Source organism: Garra rufa, chromosome 2 (assembly GCF_049309525.1).
Source record: "Garra rufa chromosome 2, GarRuf1.0, whole genome shotgun sequence".
NCBI lineage: Eukaryota > Metazoa > Chordata > Actinopteri > Cypriniformes > Cyprinidae > Garra > Garra rufa.
Genome location: NC_133362.1, coordinates 22,414,914 through 22,433,490, shown reverse-complemented (window position 1 = coordinate 22,433,490; position 18,577 = coordinate 22,414,914). Strand labels below are relative to the sequence as shown.

Sequence of the window (18,577 nt, the reverse complement as noted above, 5' to 3'; positions counted from 1 at the left end):
ACCGGAACTGCGTAGCTGCATAGGGTGGTCTCAGATCGATTGTAGGTTAATGTGTTGGCATCTGCTTGCTAAATGTTGACTGACAGCTAATACTTGATTCGAAAGTTTGGGATCGCTACTATATTTTCAAGTCTTTTAATCTCAACAAGGCTGCATGTGTTAAAACCACAGTAAAACAGCAACATTGTGAAAAATATTGCCATTTAAAATAACTGTTTTCTATATTTTAAAAGGTAATTTATTACAATGGAAAGCTTACATTTCAGCAGCCATTACTTAAGTCTTCAGTGTTATATGATCCTTTAGAAATCATAATTTACTGATCTGGTGCTCAAGAAACATTTCTGCTGCGTAATAATTTTAATTCTTTGATAAACAAATTAAAAAAAAACAACTATTTATTTAAAATATAAATCTTTTGTTACATTACAAATGTCTTTTCTTGTCACTTTTGATCAACGTAATGTTTGTCAAATTAAAGTATTTCATAAGAAAAATCAAACTGACCCAAGAATTTTGAATGGTAGTGTTAATGTAAGAAAACATGGTGCAAATTATACATTTTTTGAAAAAATTGTCATAATTTTTGTTTCACACTTGTATGACATTGTTTGGTGAAATAGAGATTTAAGGGACAGTTCACCCAAAAATGAAAATTATGTCATTAATTACTCACCCTCATGTCATTCCAAACCCATAAGACCTTTGTTCATCTTCACAACACAAATTAAGATATTTTTGATGAAATCCGAGAGCTTTCTGAACCTCCATAGACAGCAAGGTTCCTACCAAGTTAAAGGTCCAGAAAGGTACAGTACCAAGTACATTGACAAAATAGTCCATGTGACATCAGTGGTTCAACCGTAATTTAATAAAGCTAAAATAACTTAATTCAGTTTTTTTCCTCCGCATCACCCTAGCGCTATTTTGGAGTACCATGACGCATACGCATTCTTTGATCTGCATGTAAACATGGACAATTGTGTAGATGTTCTTGGTACCTGTCTGGACCTTGAATGTGGTAGGACTTTTGCTGTCTATGTAGGGTCAGAAAGCTCTCTGATTTCATCAAAAATATCTTAATTTGTGTTCTGCAGATGAACGAAGGTCTTACGGGTCAACACAAGGGTGAGTAATAATGACAGAATTTTAATTCTTGGGTGAACTATCCCTTTAAGGTAGAATGGCATCTCCAGTCACTATTCACTTTCAGTGTATGGGGAAAAAAAACATGCAATGAAAGTAAATGAGTTGGAGGAAATTGAGAGAATATATCATTTATGTAAAGACAATCTAATACAGAAACAAAAGGTATTAACAAAACAGTAGCAGTGTCTTATGAGAAAAGCTTTATTAAAGCGTTTGTTCATAATCTTACAGTACCCGAGTTTGACCAGACTATTAGCTATATTTAGTACACAGAATATTTCATTATCAAATACAGCCCAACTTAGCAAGACATTGGTTAGCTCGCCTAAATGTTAATGTGAGATTCAGTCCCCAGATGTGTTAAGTGCCCATGTTTTCATAAAATAATATTATTCTAGACAGATCATGACATACATATTCGAAACATGATCAGACTGGTCCGGTGTTATATTCTTCAGTTCTTCGCATAGTAGAACCATTTGTCAACTGGGAAAAAAAAAAAAACACACACACAAAAAAAGTAATTATCATGTTACATCTTAAAAGACTCAACAAAAAGAAATAATATATATAAAATACATTGACATATTTCTTAGATCTGATGTTTTACTGTAAAATACAAAAAAAGAAATCACACCTGAGCCTGGAACTGGACTAGCCTCTCCACATGGGCATGACTGAAAAATGAAAAGAACAATTAGTTTCAGTTTCCACACTAGTGAAGTCTAGTGCTAGACATTTGTTTATGGGTTATTCTACAGAATCGGTACAAACTGCTGTCCTACAACCAAAAACACATTTATAAAGATGTTTACTACGATCCTTCTATTATCTATTGAAAGCCACAAAATTAAAAATAATAACATTTAAAATATCAGTAAGCTTAACTAAAATTATAATTTATTGGGTACTTTTAATTGGGAGGTGGCTGTCCCGAACCCTAACCCCTAAATTTCAACTTATGAAAAAAATATTGAAAAAATGTTTGTATTTTATTAAATTTTTTGTTTTATAAATAAAAATAAAATATATTTTTGATTTTTTTTAAGAGTGAAGTTAAAAAATATATATATTTTATATTTTCTTTGTAAATCATGAACCTTTTTGTAAAAAAAAAAAAAGTGTCCCACATTCATGTCAAACAGTGTATGTTTTAGTTCATTGGCTGAGACTGATTTTAACTACACTCCTACCTTTATGACCAGAAAATATTCCCATGTCTCTCTTTCTCATAGCTACATGGTGTGAGTAGATTGGCCCCATCATTTTATCTGTGTAACTTTAAGGAATGTCAATACAGAACACCCTTTTTAAGCACACTTTTTTGGGAGTTATTCTAGAATAATTAGTTTTTATACGTGTACAACTGTTCAGAACCATGCTAGCTAACCATGTGCTAATTAGCATCTTTGAGCTAAAATCAAATACATCTAAAATTGTCACTACCAAAACATGTAATCATGGTTTCAGTAGTGACAAAAGGGAACGCATAATTCTTTATTTGGGGGAAACAAACAAAAGTACAGTAATGAACATTTTTGTATATTAGTATGTTTTAGTATTTGAGTTAAAATTATGTAATGTGATATGGTCACTACGAAAACATTACTGTCAATACCGAAAATGTCCTGTCAAGAGCAAAACATGGGATGTCTTGTCAAAAATAAAGTATACTGAATTATCAACTAAGATGCTATGATAGTGTTTGGTTCAATATATCTTCAAACTAATGAATCCTTAAGTTTGAAATCAGTATGATCAACTTTATGCCTTTTACAAAGAAGAATTGGATACAAAATACAACAAATCTTATAAATCACACTTGAAATATTGTTAAAATTGTAATTATTATTGATATACATTATATATTTACAAGGAAGATCAAAGCAAAATGTTAAAGGGATGGTTCGGAGTAGAATTGCATCATTGCTATGCACTCCGAAGCCCATGTAAATACCCCATCCGAAGTTTTTTTACCTTAGTTAAACATTTATGGAGATATTAGAGTTTTTCGAAATTGCTTGTTACAGGAGTGATTGGTACATGTGATGTATCTCGTAAATTGCACCACTAAACGTGCAAGTAATCTTACCAAACTTGTGCAGTAGAGTAAATAGGTTATGTACTCACAAAACGCTGCATCGGAACATTTGTAAGTTTTAGCCGATCCCTACTAGTCTCAAAAACTACAAATGGCGACACGTCGACGTCACTTCCCTGGTTTGAAAAAAGCACGTAAAAGTCCTCCAACAAGTTGACATGCACACAGATGTAGTAGGAGGACTTTTACATGCTTTTTTCAAACCAGGGAAGTGACGTCGACTTGTAGTTTCTGAGACTAGTAGTTCTCGGGTAAAACGTGTTTTTAAAACACTCATGGTGGACTTACAAATGTTCTGATGCAGCGTTTTGTGAGTACATAACCTATTTACACTACTGTACAAGTTTGGTAAGATTACTTGCACGTTTAGTGGTGCAATTTACGAGATACATTACATGTACCATTCACTCCTGTAACAAGCAATTCGAAAAACTCTAATATCTCCATAAATGTTCGACTAAGGTAAAAAAAACTCCGGATGGGGTATTTAGATGGGCTTCGGAGTGCATAGCAATGAAGTCAATTCTACTCCGAACCATCCCTTTAATGGGTCAATATAACCCTTCTTATTAAATTATTTATTACTGTGTTTTGGTAGCGACAAATTTGGGGAGAGGAAAAATATTCCAAAACTTTCTAAAAAATACCATGACAATTAACTGCACAATTACTAGAAATGTGTACATACAATTTGCATATATACAAAATTTGACATTTCTAACTCTGACTTTGAACCAATTCTGTAGAATGGCCCATATACTATTGATAAAACTTAAGTTCTTACTCCATTAACAACTGCCGTGGCTTCATCTGCCGAACAGCAGAATGGACTGTCTCCCTCTGAGACGCATGTGTTCTTACTGCACAGTAAAAGAGAAAAAAGCAACATGACTTATGTTAAAATGGGGGAAAAAAAGACCATTATTTTTTATTAAATATTTATCTGATATATATTGATGTGTTCCAGCATTAAACCATGACTGCAACTCTACAGGTTATCTGTAGTGTTTGTAAATGAAAGTGCAAACAGGCAGAGCTGAAATAAATTACTATGCAAACTGAGTAAACAAATGCAGACCGCTGAAGAAACATTCCCTTACCAGTTTAGTTCTCCAGCTTTGGTTTGTTGTGAGATGAGTGCCTTCCAGAAGCCATGGGTGGCTTTGATTGTCTCAATGGCAAAGTCCTAGAATAAATGTATTATATTTAATATGACGAATATGACCAATCACAAATTAAAGCTTGTTTACAACACATTTCTGAACGGTATACCTTGTCTTTGAACTCTCCGTTGAATGCAAACTGGTTTTCTGGTTTGCCATCAGGTACCTTGTACCTCCTGAACCAGTCAACTGTGGCCTCAAGGTAGCCAGGCTTGAGTCGCCTCACGTCACTAATGTCTATTTCACATCAGGAAAATGACACCAATCACATAAATGCGTCTCTCTTCTAAGTCAAGTAGAAAGCAGCGACGGTTACTTACCGTTCAAGTCTTTTGCTTCAGGGTCATCAACGTTGATTGCAATGACTTTCCAGTCAGTTTCACCTTCATCAATCATTGCTAATACACCCAGGACTTTTACTTTGATAACATCTCCACGACAGCACACCTGTGGAGATTAAGCATTGTGGTGTTTATCTAATCCAACTATAACTGCACATATAACAGCTTGCTTTATAAACTTGGCTTTATTCCTAGAATATTTCAAAATACAAACACTGATATCTACCTTGCTTCCAATTTCACAGACATCGATCGGGTCATTGTCACCACAACATCCTGTGTCATTGTCCTTGTGCCCGGGGTCTTCCCAAGTCTGTCAGAAAAGATTTATAAAAAGTTGTTGTAAAATCTAGAGGTAAAAGACACAATGACACATAGTTTGATTTTCAGTCAGTGGAAAGCAATTAGATTCAATGTAATTCTCCTGAAATGAAGGAAAATCTGTACAATCATATTTACATTATATTAACAAGTCATACTAAATAATACTCACAAAATTACTTTAATAATTAATTTAAAGAGGACATCAGATGCCTGTTTTCCACAAGCTGGTATGATTCTTTAGGGTCTTCATGAAATGTCTGTAACATACTTTGGTTAAAATTCCTCAATAGTTGTGTAAAACAACACCTTTTTACCTTGTTAAAAACTGCTCTGTTCTCAGCAACCCATTTCGGTGCCTGTCTCTTTAATTGATAATGAGCTACTGCTTACTCCACCCCTCTCTTATGTTTTTTTTTGTGTGTGTATTCTGTGGCGCATTACCATCAAAAACATAACTAATCTACTGCGTCCTCAGTAGAGAAAATGAAGACTCTTATGTTCACTTTTACATTCAACTACAAAACTCCTGCATTGCTTACGAGACATTTTTGTCTGGCTGAGGGCGGGAATAAGCTAATACGGGACATTCTCTCAGGGGCTGTAGGCGGGGCTTGATCATTATGATGTCATACTGCTCAGAAAATCAAAACAGCTTGATATATATTTATTTATTTACTGATATATATTTATTTATTTAATTATATACACTACCAGACAAATGTTTTTGAACAGTATGATTTTTTATGTTTTTAAAAGATGTCTCTTCTGCTCACCAAGCATTATTTGATTATTTGATATATAATTATTTGATCCAAAATACAGCAAAAGCAGTAATACTGTGAAATATTTTTACTATTTAAAATAAGTGCTTTCTATTTGAATATATTTTAAAATGTAATTTATTCCTGTGATCAAAGCTAAATTTTCAGCATCATTACTCTTCAGTGTCACATTATCCTTTAGAAATCATTCTAATATGCTGATTTGCGGTTCAAGAAACATTTTTTATTATTATTATTTGCAATATTTAACACAGTTGGGTAAATTTTTTTTAGGATTCTTTGAAGAATAGAAAGATCAAAAGATCAGCATTTGAAATAAAAAGTTTTTGTAACATTATACACTGACTATACCATTCAAAAGCTTGGAGTCTGTGTATGTATGTGTGTATATACACTACCAGTCAAAAGTTTGATATATATATATATATATATATATATAAAGTGATAGTAAAGACACAAAATTTCAGATAAATGCTGTTCTTCTGAACTTTCTATTTATCAAAGAAACATGAAAAAATTCTACTATGTTTTCTAAAACGTATGTTTTTGAGCAAATCAGAATATTAGAACGATTTCTGAAGGATCATGTTGTAATGATGGAGTAATGATGCTAAAAATTCAGCTTTGAAATCACAGGAATAAATTACATTTTAAATATTAAAAATATTTCAAAATTGTACATTTTTTATGTACTTTAAATCAAATAAATGCAGGCTTGGTGAGCAGAAGAGACTTCTTTTAAAAAACATAAAAAATCTTACTGTCCAAACACTTTTGACTGGTGGTGTAATTGCAAACTTGGCGAGTAGAGGATATTAAACCTAATTAAAAACCTTTGAACAATAGTGCATTATAAGTAGAGCTGCATGATAAATCGAAATGAAATCGCAAACGTGCTTAATCGGAAACTGCGATTGTCATGCGTATCTTTTAGTGAAGCATGGTGACCTGTGATTTCCATTTCTATGTGATTTGTGATCAGCAGTAAATCTTCATCCGAAGGCCAGAGGGCGCTCTCTCTCGGAAACGCCAAAAACACCTGAAGGAGAAACCTAAAAAAACACCTATGGCTGCAGCTGAATAAAGCTACATAAAGATTTAACTGCTTTCATTGATTCAACGTGACTAATAAACACACGACTATGACAATATATTGTTACTAAAGTTTGTATTATCATAATTTTCATTATAATAAAGTATATTTATACTGTAATGCCTTTATCACTGCTTCGAACACTATGAACTATGTTCTGTGCGTTATTATGTGTAAAAAGCCACATCATTTCACAGAAGAATTAATTTCAAACACTCAACTGATGTTATAAGGTAAGTTTGGAGTAAAAATATTATTTAAGGTGGTATTTTCGCGTGCTTTGAGATGTAGCACCATTTTTTACACAGCGCCATAGTTCACTGAGAAGCTACGCAAACAGCTCTCATCGCAAACGATTTCTTTTCGATTGCATAATTGTGCGATTAAATCTATTTAGATTATGAACGCGATTAGGGGTACCTTCTAAGTGAACTACGGCTCTGTGTACTACATGCTGCACCATCTCAAAACAGGTGCTGGAGATTTCCGGCTAATCACAGAACTGGCTTTATTGACAAAATGTGCCAATCGCCTTCGATTAATCGTGCAGCCCTAATAAGTGTTTTAACAAACAAAATGTTTAAACATTTAACTATGATTGCAGAAACTGAAGCCGTTTCTACTTTCAGTTTCTTTTATTCTATGTTTAATGTGCTGATTTAGAAGGCTTACTTGAGGGATTGCTCCATAATTCCAAATATAGCCTTTGTGTGGGAAAACATTGGCCACATAGCGCAAGTTGCCCTTCTTCACGTCTTGCTTAATGGGGTTCAGTGGGTCTTTTGTAGCAATCTGAAAAGTAAAGCATAATGTTGACTTATAAAATGACAGAATAGTCATGCAGACACAAACTGGTTATGGAGTCATTATTTAGTTTGAATGTCAATACACAACCCACCACAAAATGTAGGTTAAAAGTCTTTTACTGTCAACATCACTTAGTCGACTGCAACTGTACTGTAACCATTCAAGTTTTAGGTGTGTAAATATATGACCTTGAAAATAAATAGCATGTTACAAAGTCCTCTCTTCTACTGTTTTATTTTGTTATACCGGAAGTGGTGTAGTTTTGTACTGTTGGTCATACCGTACCTCCATTTTTGCATTTGTCCATCGTGGTACTTCAACAACCATGTGGAAAATGTTCTACAGAGAAAATGAAAAAATATTTTTTATAAGAGAGGTCTAAATATGACATTCCTATAACAATTTAACCTTCATATTACTAAATATTACTATTACTAAATATACTAAATATATCACCATTACTTCATATTACTAAAATATAATGTAAACCTATGAGAATGATTAATCAGTGGTTTACACAGGTAAGATATCAGAGCAGTCCAAAGTATTGAACGATTTAAGATGACACTATTTAGAGGGTAAAGATCACACTCCTCTACAGACCAAGTCCTTTCACCCGATAAAGAGCTGATATACACTGTGCTGTGCTGGATTGTGAAATGGCATTCACTGACAAGGGGGTCCCATAAGGGAGGGGGATCTACACTAAGACTAGAAGACATATTAAATTAACATACTGTACCTGAGCTTCATCTGCATGCATTGGTATGTCATGGAATGGTGAAATGTACTTTCCATCTGAGTTCTCTGTTTAAAAAAACATAACATTACATAACATATTTCTGTACTAATAAATATTCAAATAAGTAAGTCAGCTGTTCCTGATGTTATCTGATCAGTGTTATCTGACTACTTTTTTTTCAGAGCAAGTAAAAACAAATATGCTTGTGTGATAATTTAATAAACCATTTCTATATAAGAGTATACCAGACTTTCAGAAATATGTTCTGGTCAACCTCAGGCACTTAAACTTTAGTAAATGCTATATTTGAAAGCATTTATGGGCAAAAATATATAGTCAAAATATCAATTGAAATAACCCAAAACATAACAGAATTTATCACACCACTATTCATGTTTAATGAAAGCATCTGGCATGCACAACTTTTCAAAGGGTGTTCCACAGAAATTTGATGTTTTAGTGAATTTCTGCTCAAGTTAATGATAATTGTGCATAACTTGTCAATCATGTCAGAAGAGAGCTGGTGACGTCATACTGCTGCTAAGGCTGAGATGTCTAATGCACAGCTGGCAACTAAAATAAACAAAGCACACCCAATTTTGTGGAAATTGTTCCAGTATGTCCGCTTTTCTAACTTTATTCATCTGAAATTATTTTAGACAATGCAGACAGTATAACAGAAAAAAAAAGATATCCTATGCTAATTTGTGAAAGCAACTGGGTGAAGCAATAAGCAAACTTGGCTTTTAACGTTACCCGTCCCTTATTTATATATTTTAATAAGCTTAAGTTAAAACAGCGATGCAAAACATAACCTCGTTTGCGATGTTGCATTGTTTGGTATTAAAAGACGTTATTCTTTTTTGGGACTTTCGGTTTTTACTGTGCAACCGGTATAGCAGGATTAACGTTACTCACGTCTAACCAAAAATTAACTTTGGACAAATCCATTATTAATCAGAACCTAATATACATTTTATGAGCCGGACATCAACTTACTTCGTAAAATCGTTAAACTTATAGATTTGATTAGATTTTCGGTCATAAATGACGCGGGGAAAAGCGACACGTGGGACTTGCGGCCCAGCCCCTTTTATCTTAATACAATGAACTGGCTTAAACGTATAAACTTATCATCACCAATCCCTGAAGAAAAGAATTCATACTTACTCAAATAAACCCTGTAACTTAAAGTGTTAGGGTTTCCTCTTTCTTCAATGGAGAAACTCATATTGTACGCTCTGTGTGTTGATTCCGGTAGGCTGTGTGTAAAGGACAGCTACGACGTGCTTGAGGAAAACCGCGCATGCGCAGAGAGTGAATTGCGCAAAAGCCCGATGTGTATGTGCATATAATTTCTGAATCGGCAGATCAACAGTGCAAGAAGATGTTGTAAAAAGAAATGTGAAATGCGGCAATCTGTTCAAAGACAGACCTAAAAAGCATAAGCTGCATTGCTGCTCTTGGCTGGTTTAAGCTTTACAGCCTGGTCCAGTACCTTTATTTTCTAAGCAGTTCGCCTGGTTTAGCTGGTCAGTACAATGTTTCCCCAATTCCCCCAATTTTCACAATATTGCAGTTTTTTATTGTATTTTAATCAAATAAATGCTGTCTTGGTCAGCATAAGAAGCTTCTTAAAAAAACATTTGAAACTCTTATTATTCCTATACCAGTCAAAAGTTTTTGAACAATAAGATTTTAAAGTCTCTTTTGCTCACCAAGCCTGACTTTATTTGTACAAAGTACAGAAAAAATAGTTAAATTTTGAAATATTTTTACTATTTAAAATGTGTTTTCTATACATTGAAAATGTAAATTATTCCTGTGGTTTCAAAGCTGGATTTTTACTTCAGTCTTCATTATCACATGATCCTTCAGAAATCATTCTAATATGCTGATTTGCTGCTCAAAAAATGTATTATTATTATTATAATGTTGAAAACAGATGAGTAGAATTTTTCAGGTTTCTCTGATGAATAGAAAGTTCAGAAGAACAGCATTTATCAGAAATAAAAATAAATAAATAATAATCTTTTATAACATTATAAATGTCTTTATCATCACTTTTAGTCAATTTAAAGCATCCTTGCTAAATAAAAGTATTAATTTCTATTAATATATATACTGACTCCAATCGGTATAGTGTATAATGTTACAAAAGTTTTTTATTTCAGATAAACGCTGATCTTTGGATCTTTCAATTCATCAAAGAATCATGAAAAAATGACTCAACTCTTTTAAATATTGATAATAATAATAATAATAATAATAATAATAATAAAATGTTTCTTGAGCAGAAAATCAGCATATTATAATGATTTCTGAGGATCATTTGACACTAATGAAGACTATGTGTAATGATGCTAAAAATGTAGATTTGATCACAGGAATAAATTACATTTTAAAATATATTCAAACAGGAAGCAGTTATTTTAAATAGTAAAAATATTTCACAACATTACTGCTTTTGCTGTACTTTAGATCAAATAAATGCAGGCTTGGTGAGCAGAAGAGACTGCTTTAATTTTTTAAAAATCTTACTGTTCAAAAACTTTTGAATGGTAGTATGTTAATTCGCTATATATTTTTACACTCTCGTTATTTTATTTTCTAATAAATATATGTAATTCTAGTATATAATTCTAAAATATACATCATTTCTAACATCTTTTCTCCCTGAATGTTTAAAATAAAAGTAATGACGTTTATTCGGGGTGGGCGTTCGTGCGACGTGATTTTCCTTTGACGTCATATCCTACCAGCGCTCTTCGCTTCCTGCCTGGCGGAGGGAGGGGACGGTGCTGACGGCTGGGAGGACGAGCTGAACGTGAAGAAAGCCTTGGGAAAGCGATAAGAAACGAGGGGAAAGGGCCCGAGGTTTTTTACCTTCCATCGGGAAAACTTATCGCTCGACTCTGATTAGCACCCGAAGCAAGTGCAATGTCGTCCAGTCGTCAGTTTAGTGAGAGCAGGGCCATCCCGACCAGGACGGTGCTGATCAACGACTCAACGCAGCTACCTCACGACTATTGCACCACTCCTGGAGGCACTTTATTCTCCACCACCCCGGGAGGTAATAACCAGCTTGAGACGTGCACTGTGCGCCCAGGCTTATATCTGCAGCCGTTTGCTTGTTTGCACGGAAGCCGTCTAGTGTTAGAGGGTGGCCTGTGTTGGCCAGGAAGCCGTAACCACATAAAAGGCTGTGTCTCAAAACCCAGCGTTCTTCCTGCGTAGACAGTATTTTTAAAGGTTGTAGAAACGTTTAATTAGTTTGCATGCAGTAAGTCTGAGGATGCACAAAACGTCGAGACGTTTTAATCGACGATGACCAAAACATGCTGCCTAGGAAGGCAGCTTCCTAGGCTTTTGAGACACAGCCATGTAGTTCAAAACAAAAACAGCGCCGCCTGTGCGTTTCTCTGATCAACGTGATTGGTCCGCAGTACCTGATGGACAGAATAAGACAGAACAAAGGAATGCATTACATTAAACATATGCACATGTAGCAGTATATACACCCTGTCAATTGCTGTCAGTCAATACTATTGTTGTGCTTTTGGTTTACATTGGGGAATTATATATTTAGGGCCCGAGCACTACAGTGCGAGGACCCTATTGGAATTGCTCCGTTTATTATTATTCTTCTTCTTCTTCTTCTTCTCCAAAATGAAAAGTCTTTTTGAGGGCCTAAACATGCCCGAAAACTCACGAAACTTTGCACACGCATCAGACCTGGCGAAAATTTACATCTGATATGGTTTTCAAAAGTGGGTGTGGCAAAATGGCTCGATAGCGCCACCTGTAAAATTTCAACGGAGTGCCCCTCGAGCTACGTTTCACGTACATGTACGAAACTCGGTACACATATGTAACACACCAATACCTACAAAAAAGTCTCCTGGTGCAACATCCGAAACCCAACAGGAAGTCCGTTATATTGAATTTCCTGTACGATTTTTGTGCAGTTTTTGCCATTTTCAGGCCTCATACTTTAACGAACTCCTCCTACAGTTTTTATCCGATCATCTTCAAATTTGCTGAGTGTCATCATAAGGCCTTTGCGATGTTAAATTGCGAAGCTTTAGAGTTTTCGTCGAAGGGCGTGTCCGTGGCGGTCGGACAAACTTTGATGTTTCGCCATGAAAAAGGAAGTTGCTATAACTCAGGCATACGATGTCCGATCTGCCTCAAACTTCACATGTTTGATGACAGTCCGGTCCTGAACACACGTCAGTGCCCATATTCAGTTATAGTCATAGCGCCACCTGCTGACAACAGGAAATGACATGTTTAACACTGTTACGGACTCCTAGAAACATATTGAAAAGCGTTAACAAGTCTTAAATAGGCTAGCTACATGCTACAAACATGCTAAAACATGCTAGCAACACTTAGCTAAGAGCTAAAGCATGCTATTAATACAAATACAAAAGGAAATTGCTGTAACTCATGTATATAATGTTGAATCTGACCCAAACTTAATATTCAACATGCTACAAAAATAATAAAGCATGCTAGCAACACTTAGCTAATATGCTAAAGCATGCTAATAATACAATGAAACAGGAAGTTACTCTAACTCAGGCATACAATGTCCAATCAGCCCCAAACTTAACATGTTTGATAAGAATCCTGGCCTAAACACACGCCCATGCCCGTATTCAGTTATAGTCATAGCGCTACCAGCTGGTAACAGGAAGCCACATGTTTAATACTGTTGTGGATGCCTAGCAACATTTTTAAAAAATTCAACAACTGTTAAACAGGGTAGCAACATGCTAGAAACATGCTATAACATGTTAGCAACATTTAGCTAAGTGCTAAAGCATACTCTTAATGCAATGAAACAGGAAGTTACTGTAACTCAGGCATGCAATGTCCAATCAGCCCCAAACTTCACATGTTTGATAACAGTCCTGGCCTGAAGATATCTACATGCCAATATTCAGTTATAGTTATAGCGCCACCTACTGTCAACAGGAAGTGACATGTTTAACACTGTGACACACTATTAGCAACACACTAAAAAAGCCATTGAGTGCTAAACTAGTTTAAAACGTACTCAAACATGCTAGCAACACTTACTTAGTGCTAAAGCATGTTGTTAAAGACATAAAACAGGAAGTTACTGTAACTCAGACATGCAATGTCCAATCAGCCCCAAACTTCACATGTTTGATAACAGTCCTGTCCTGAAGATATCTACAAGCCAATATTCAGTTATAGTCATAGCGCCACCTACTGACAACAGGAAGTGACGTTTAATGGTGTTACGGACTCCTAGCAACATAATAAAAAGTGTCAGCAAGTTTTAAATAGGCTAGCATCATGCTAGAATCATGTTAAAACATGCTAGCAACACTTAGCTGAGAGCTAAAGCATGATATTAATACAAAGAAAAATAAGTGTAACTCATGCATACAATGTCCAATCTGACCCAAGCTTAATATGTTTGATAAGAGTCCTGGTCTGAACACAAGCCCATGCCCATATTCAGTTATAGTCATAGTGCCACCTGCTGGCAACAGGAAGTCACATGTTTAATACTGTTGTGGATGCCCAGCAACATTTTAAAAATATCAACAAGTGTTAAATAGGGTAGCAACATGCTAGAAACATGTTAGCAACATTTAGCTAAGTGCTAAAGCATACTCTTAATGCAATGAAACAGGAAGTTACTGTAACTCAGGCGTGCAATGTCCAATCAGCCCCAAACTTAATATGTTTGATAAGAGTCTTGGCCTGAATACATTTACATGCCAATATTTAGTTATAGTCATAGCGCCACCAGCTGGCAACAGCAAATTAATTGTTTTACACTAACTTAAGCATGCAATGTACAATTTGCACCAAACTTGACATGTTTGCCAATAGTCCTGGCCTGAAGACATCTAAAAGCCAATATTTTGTAATAGCGCCACCTGTTGGCAGCAGGATATGTCATGACTTACACTCAAGCATGCCATGTTCAAGCTTCACCAAACTTCATATGTTTGATAAAAGCACTGGCCTGAACACATCTGCATGCCAATATTCAGTTATAGGCATAGCGCCACCAGCTGGCAGAAGGAAGATTGGCACATATCAATGACTTTGACATATTCCTCCTACATTTTCTGTGTTAATAGCATAGTGCCCACCATTCGCCACCGATCGGCGGTGAGCCCGAGTGCGAGGGCCCTACCATCGCTGCTTGCAGCTTTAATTGTTTGTTGTGTCACATTAATCATCTTTGTGATTTCAAATGCATTTCATAGTAATTCCTATTTTCACTTTTCTAAGACATATGATTATCACTAAAGGAAAAGTTCACACAGTTGTCATCATTTACTCATCCTCATGTTGATTTCAATCCTTTATGACTAACATAACAGGAAATGTGTCAGATTGCTTCAGGATTATGAAATCTTATGCAGGTTGGTGGTTATGTAATAAAACCGGCTTATAACAGTGAGTTTATGTCAATGCAGGAACTCGAATAATCTATGATCGCAAGTTCCTGTTAGACCGGCGCAACTCACCCATCGCCCAGACCCCACCAGCACACTTGCCGGTTATCCCAGGAGTGACAAGCAAGAACGTCCTGAATGAGAACAAGAGGAATGAGGCTAAAAACATCAACAACCATGATGCCAAGCCAGGGCAAGGTTAGTCTTCAAAACTGACCAAACTGGAACTGTTTCTACTGGAACCTCCCTGCTTTGTGCTCGATCATCTTATGTACACAAACAGAAATGGGTCTGGTTGGAGGGTTAGACTAGTGTTAGCTCACACCATTTTTGTTTGTGTGTTGCAGGTGAAGATGCTCAGTTCGAGATGGACATCTAAAGAAGAGGAACCAACGTGAAGAACGATTAATTACCTGGTACCTGTGTGCCAGTGGCTTGGCTTGTAGAAACCAATGTTGTGAGCCCTCTCCTTTAGCTCTCTCTAGCTGCTGGGTGCTGTATAATCATGGGGATAAATGACTAAAAGTTTGCCCAGTGGGGCTGCTGGAGCCCTGAAAGTTAACCTGGGAGCCTGTTGAGCTCTTTTCGTTTAGGTTTCAGGGCTGCCATCAGCTGTACTTGCTTAAGTCACAGAGCAAGGGAAAAATTCTGTATTGTAAGTGCCCGGATATATTACCAATTTACAGTAACAGACTCATAAACAAATCAGCCATCAGAGATTCACTGCTGATAGTTCAGAGTACACTGTTCCAGTCGATACCCTTAATGCAGTCTACTTGGTTAACATGTAAACTGATTTACACTCAAGTTAAGAAATGCAGTTATCTGTATGTACATGTCCTCCCAAATATAATTTTTTTTCCATCCAAAACAATTACTGATCTCCCCCCCTAGTTTTATTTAAAAGGGACAACAGGATTTTCATAATCTTTTGATTAAAAAAAAAAAGGATTCCGTATTTATTCCAAGTCTTTTATATGAGTTAAAATGTTTTTATAGGTATTTGTTTAGCTCTAAAAAATAATTTGATAAAATTGTCCAAAACCAGACCACAGACCTTAATTACTCAGTTGACTTTAAGATTAAGATGCCAAACAGATCTAGTTTTATTTAGAACTACCGCCCAAACAAGCATTTTCTTTTAAATTTTAGAAGAAATTAAGTTGAACCACAATTTTGAAAGACCAAACTGTTACTTTAGGTCAGAGAGAATGTTTCCGTTCAGATTTGTCCTGATTTCTACCTACCTTTGCATGGCGAGACACTTGAAATGTCAACATCAGCTCTGAATCCACATCGTCTGGTTAAGGTAGATAATACCAAGTACTGATCAAGGGTTTAATATGCTTTATAAAACGATGACAAAAAGAGAGCTGGTCTCAGGAAGCACTTGCGTTACGTACCTAACAAGTACACATCTTACGGCTCCTTTCATGGGAGAAAAATAGCACGGTGAATATTTAACATTAATATCAGCTGTGACATCTACTGTCACTTTCCGATTACTACAATCCTTTCGAACCTTGATAATCAAATCAAAGGTAGGAAAGCACTGAAGTGTTGTTTTGGTCATTTTACTATTGTCTGTCTCACAGCTGCAGAATGTGAACGATTCGTTGAAAGATGGATAGTTTTGTAGTGACCAGACATTCATATTTTGATTCAGATCAAACATCTTGAAAACTTGAATTGAATCTTTCCAATGCTCTTCTATGCATGTTCTTTTGGTCTGCTTCTTAGTCTTTAGTTCAAACGTCGGATCATTTAAATGTTGAGGGGTTTTTTTTGTTGTTTTTTTTGAGGATGCCAAATCTTGTGGAAGATGAGAAGGTTTGATTTAATATTGAAAGAGAATTAAGCAAAGAGATTATCCAAACAAAGTGACTTAAAGAGGATAAGATTTATTCTCATGACTGTGCTCCGGTCATTCTCTGAAGCGCAGAATTTTTTTTCTCTCTCTCTCACAGTGATCTCTTGTGCTTAGCCTCTGTATCCATGCCTTACTTTACTAAGCTGAGCAGCTGTGTCAAATACAGTTCCCTTTCATACCTTAAATACAGGATCAGTTCCTTTCCGTTTGATTTCTTTCCGACTTTCAAGTTGGGGATAAGATCAAGATACTGCTATGTTTTACTAGAAAACATTATATTTTTGGAAACATGTTTGTTATTATTTACTTTCTTACAGAGATGGAAAGATTTGCAGATACAGCAGTGTAATATTTGTAATAGTAATGGATTGGTTAAAAAATAAAACGGTTGCATTTGACTTTCTATAAAGTATTCAATTCTGGTGATATCCTTGACAATTAGATGCACATTTTCATTTCCGGTTTTGAATAGACTTTAGACTTTTGTGAAAGTCATATTCAAGTAATAATGATTTACAGTAAAGGGAACTTAATATACTGTCCTTCTGTAATAGATTTTGTCATATCCCTGCTTGTTTCAACTCTGAATTATGGACGTTTAGATTTTTCTTTTCTTTCCAAAAAAGGATCACTGCTTACTATTTCTTCATACTTTCCCCCAGGTCTCAGAAACTTTCAGAAATGCATTTAGCTGTCTGTTTGATGGGATTTAGGATGAAAGTTTTATCTAATGTGGCAGAAATTGGAAACTGTATTTTCTTTCTTTCTTTGAGACCCTGTTCGATTTAATTTTAATGAAATGCCAATGCCAGTGGACACTGTTACAGCAAGATCAATAAAAGTTCCTTGATATCAACTTGTCTGTTTGTCTTCTCTGCCAAATGCTTCTGTATTATGCTTAAAGGGAACCCCGGGTATTAAGACTTGTATGGCTTAATATAACGTAAATGTCTCTTACTTAAATACGTAGCAGAAAACCAATGAAAGACTTGTGTTACTGGACTGGGGGGATGCCATTATTTTAATGACATGAAATGGTTGCACTCGGTGAGCTACTTATTGCTATTTTTATCGCGACACAACTAGGAAAATAAAATACATTGTGCAGCTTTTGGTTGTAATTTTAGTTAACAAAAGAAGCGATGTAAGTCTTCACTGATTTTCCTAGCAATGGTAAGAGCAGCAAAGAATGGCAAGATGCCTGTGGACGAATAAAACTTCCTGAAGACCCACAACTTTGTTTTCTTTACTTTAACCCTCATGTCTTTGAGGTTTTTAGTAGATCACGGCTATTGAAAGAGCTTAGGCCCCTATAGTCGAAAAAAACAGCTAAAACCAGCCTGGTTTTAGCTGGTCATAGCTGGAAGGCAGGCTGGTTTTAGAGGGGTTTTGGCCACTTTTCCAGCCTGGTCAGGCTGGTCTTAGCTGGTCAGGCTGGGAAACCACCAGCTAAGACCAGCCAACCAGCCTAGGCTGGTATTAGATGTTTTTTTCAGCAGATTTTTAAAAAAGAGATAATTTAGGTTATATTAAGCCGTACATGGCATAATACCCAAGATTCCCTTTAAAGAGAAAATAAATTCTGTCATAATTTCTCACCCTCATGTCGTTCCAATCCCGTAAGACCTTCGTTGATCTTCAGAACACAAATTAAGATATTCTTGATGAAATCCGAGTGCTTTCTGACTCTGCATAGACAGCAATGAAAATACTATGGTTAAGGACCAGAAAGGTAGTAAGACATCGTTAAAAT

General features: G+C 35.6%; 2 protein-coding genes across 2 annotated transcripts; one reads left to right on the top strand and one right to left on the bottom strand.

The window, feature by feature from the left end:
• Positions 1–1,329: 1,329 nt before the first annotated feature.
• Positions 1,330–9,808, bottom strand: ppa1b (inorganic pyrophosphatase 1b). The gene is made up of 11 exons (XM_073834994.1): positions 9,673–9,808; positions 8,503–8,567; positions 8,046–8,099; positions 7,626–7,745; positions 4,981–5,067; positions 4,734–4,860; positions 4,523–4,650; positions 4,351–4,436; positions 4,035–4,110; positions 1,787–1,826; positions 1,330–1,635 (listed from the first exon to the last, which is right to left on the bottom strand). The coding sequence occupies exons 1-11, from the start codon at positions 9,731–9,733 to the stop codon at positions 1,604–1,606; spliced, it is 876 nt and encodes a 291-aa protein (XP_073691095.1). The 5' UTR covers positions 9,734–9,808; the 3' UTR covers positions 1,330–1,603.
• Positions 9,809–11,287: 1,479 nt separating this feature from the next.
• Positions 11,288–17,680, top strand: eif4ebp2 (eukaryotic translation initiation factor 4E binding protein 2). The gene is made up of 3 exons (XM_073834993.1): positions 11,288–11,575; positions 14,976–15,152; positions 15,302–17,680. The coding sequence occupies exons 1-3, from the start codon at positions 11,443–11,445 to the stop codon at positions 15,331–15,333; spliced, it is 342 nt and encodes a 113-aa protein (XP_073691094.1). The 5' UTR covers positions 11,288–11,442; the 3' UTR covers positions 15,334–17,680.
• The last annotated feature ends 897 nt before the right edge of the window (positions 17,681–18,577 follow it).

What these genes read in the sequence shown, in the direction of transcription:
- ppa1b (XM_073834994.1), bottom strand. Translation starts at nt 9,733, where the DNA reads ATGAGTTTCTCCATTGAAGAAAGAGGAAACCCTAACACTTTAAGTTAC. An exon ending in TGAAGCAAAAGACTTGAACG is followed by an intron (nt 4,651 to 4,733) that starts GTAAGTAACCGT and finishes GATGTGAAATAG; the next exon opens with ACATTAGTGACGTGAGGCGA. An exon ending in CCACGGCAGTTGTTAATGGA is followed by an intron (nt 1,827 to 4,034) that starts GTAAGAACTTAA and finishes TTCATTTTTCAG; the next exon opens with TCATGCCCATGTGGAGAGGC.
- eif4ebp2 (XM_073834993.1), top strand. Translation starts at nt 11,443, where the DNA reads ATGTCGTCCAGTCGTCAGTTTAGTGAGAGCAGGGCCATCCCGACCAGG. An exon ending in ATTCTCCACCACCCCGGGAG is followed by an intron (nt 11,576 to 14,975) that starts GTAATAACCAGC and finishes ATGTCAATGCAG; the next exon opens with GAACTCGAATAATCTATGAT. An exon ending in TGATGCCAAGCCAGGGCAAG is followed by an intron (nt 15,153 to 15,301) that starts GTTAGTCTTCAA and finishes TGTGTGTTGCAG; the next exon opens with GTGAAGATGCTCAGTTCGAG.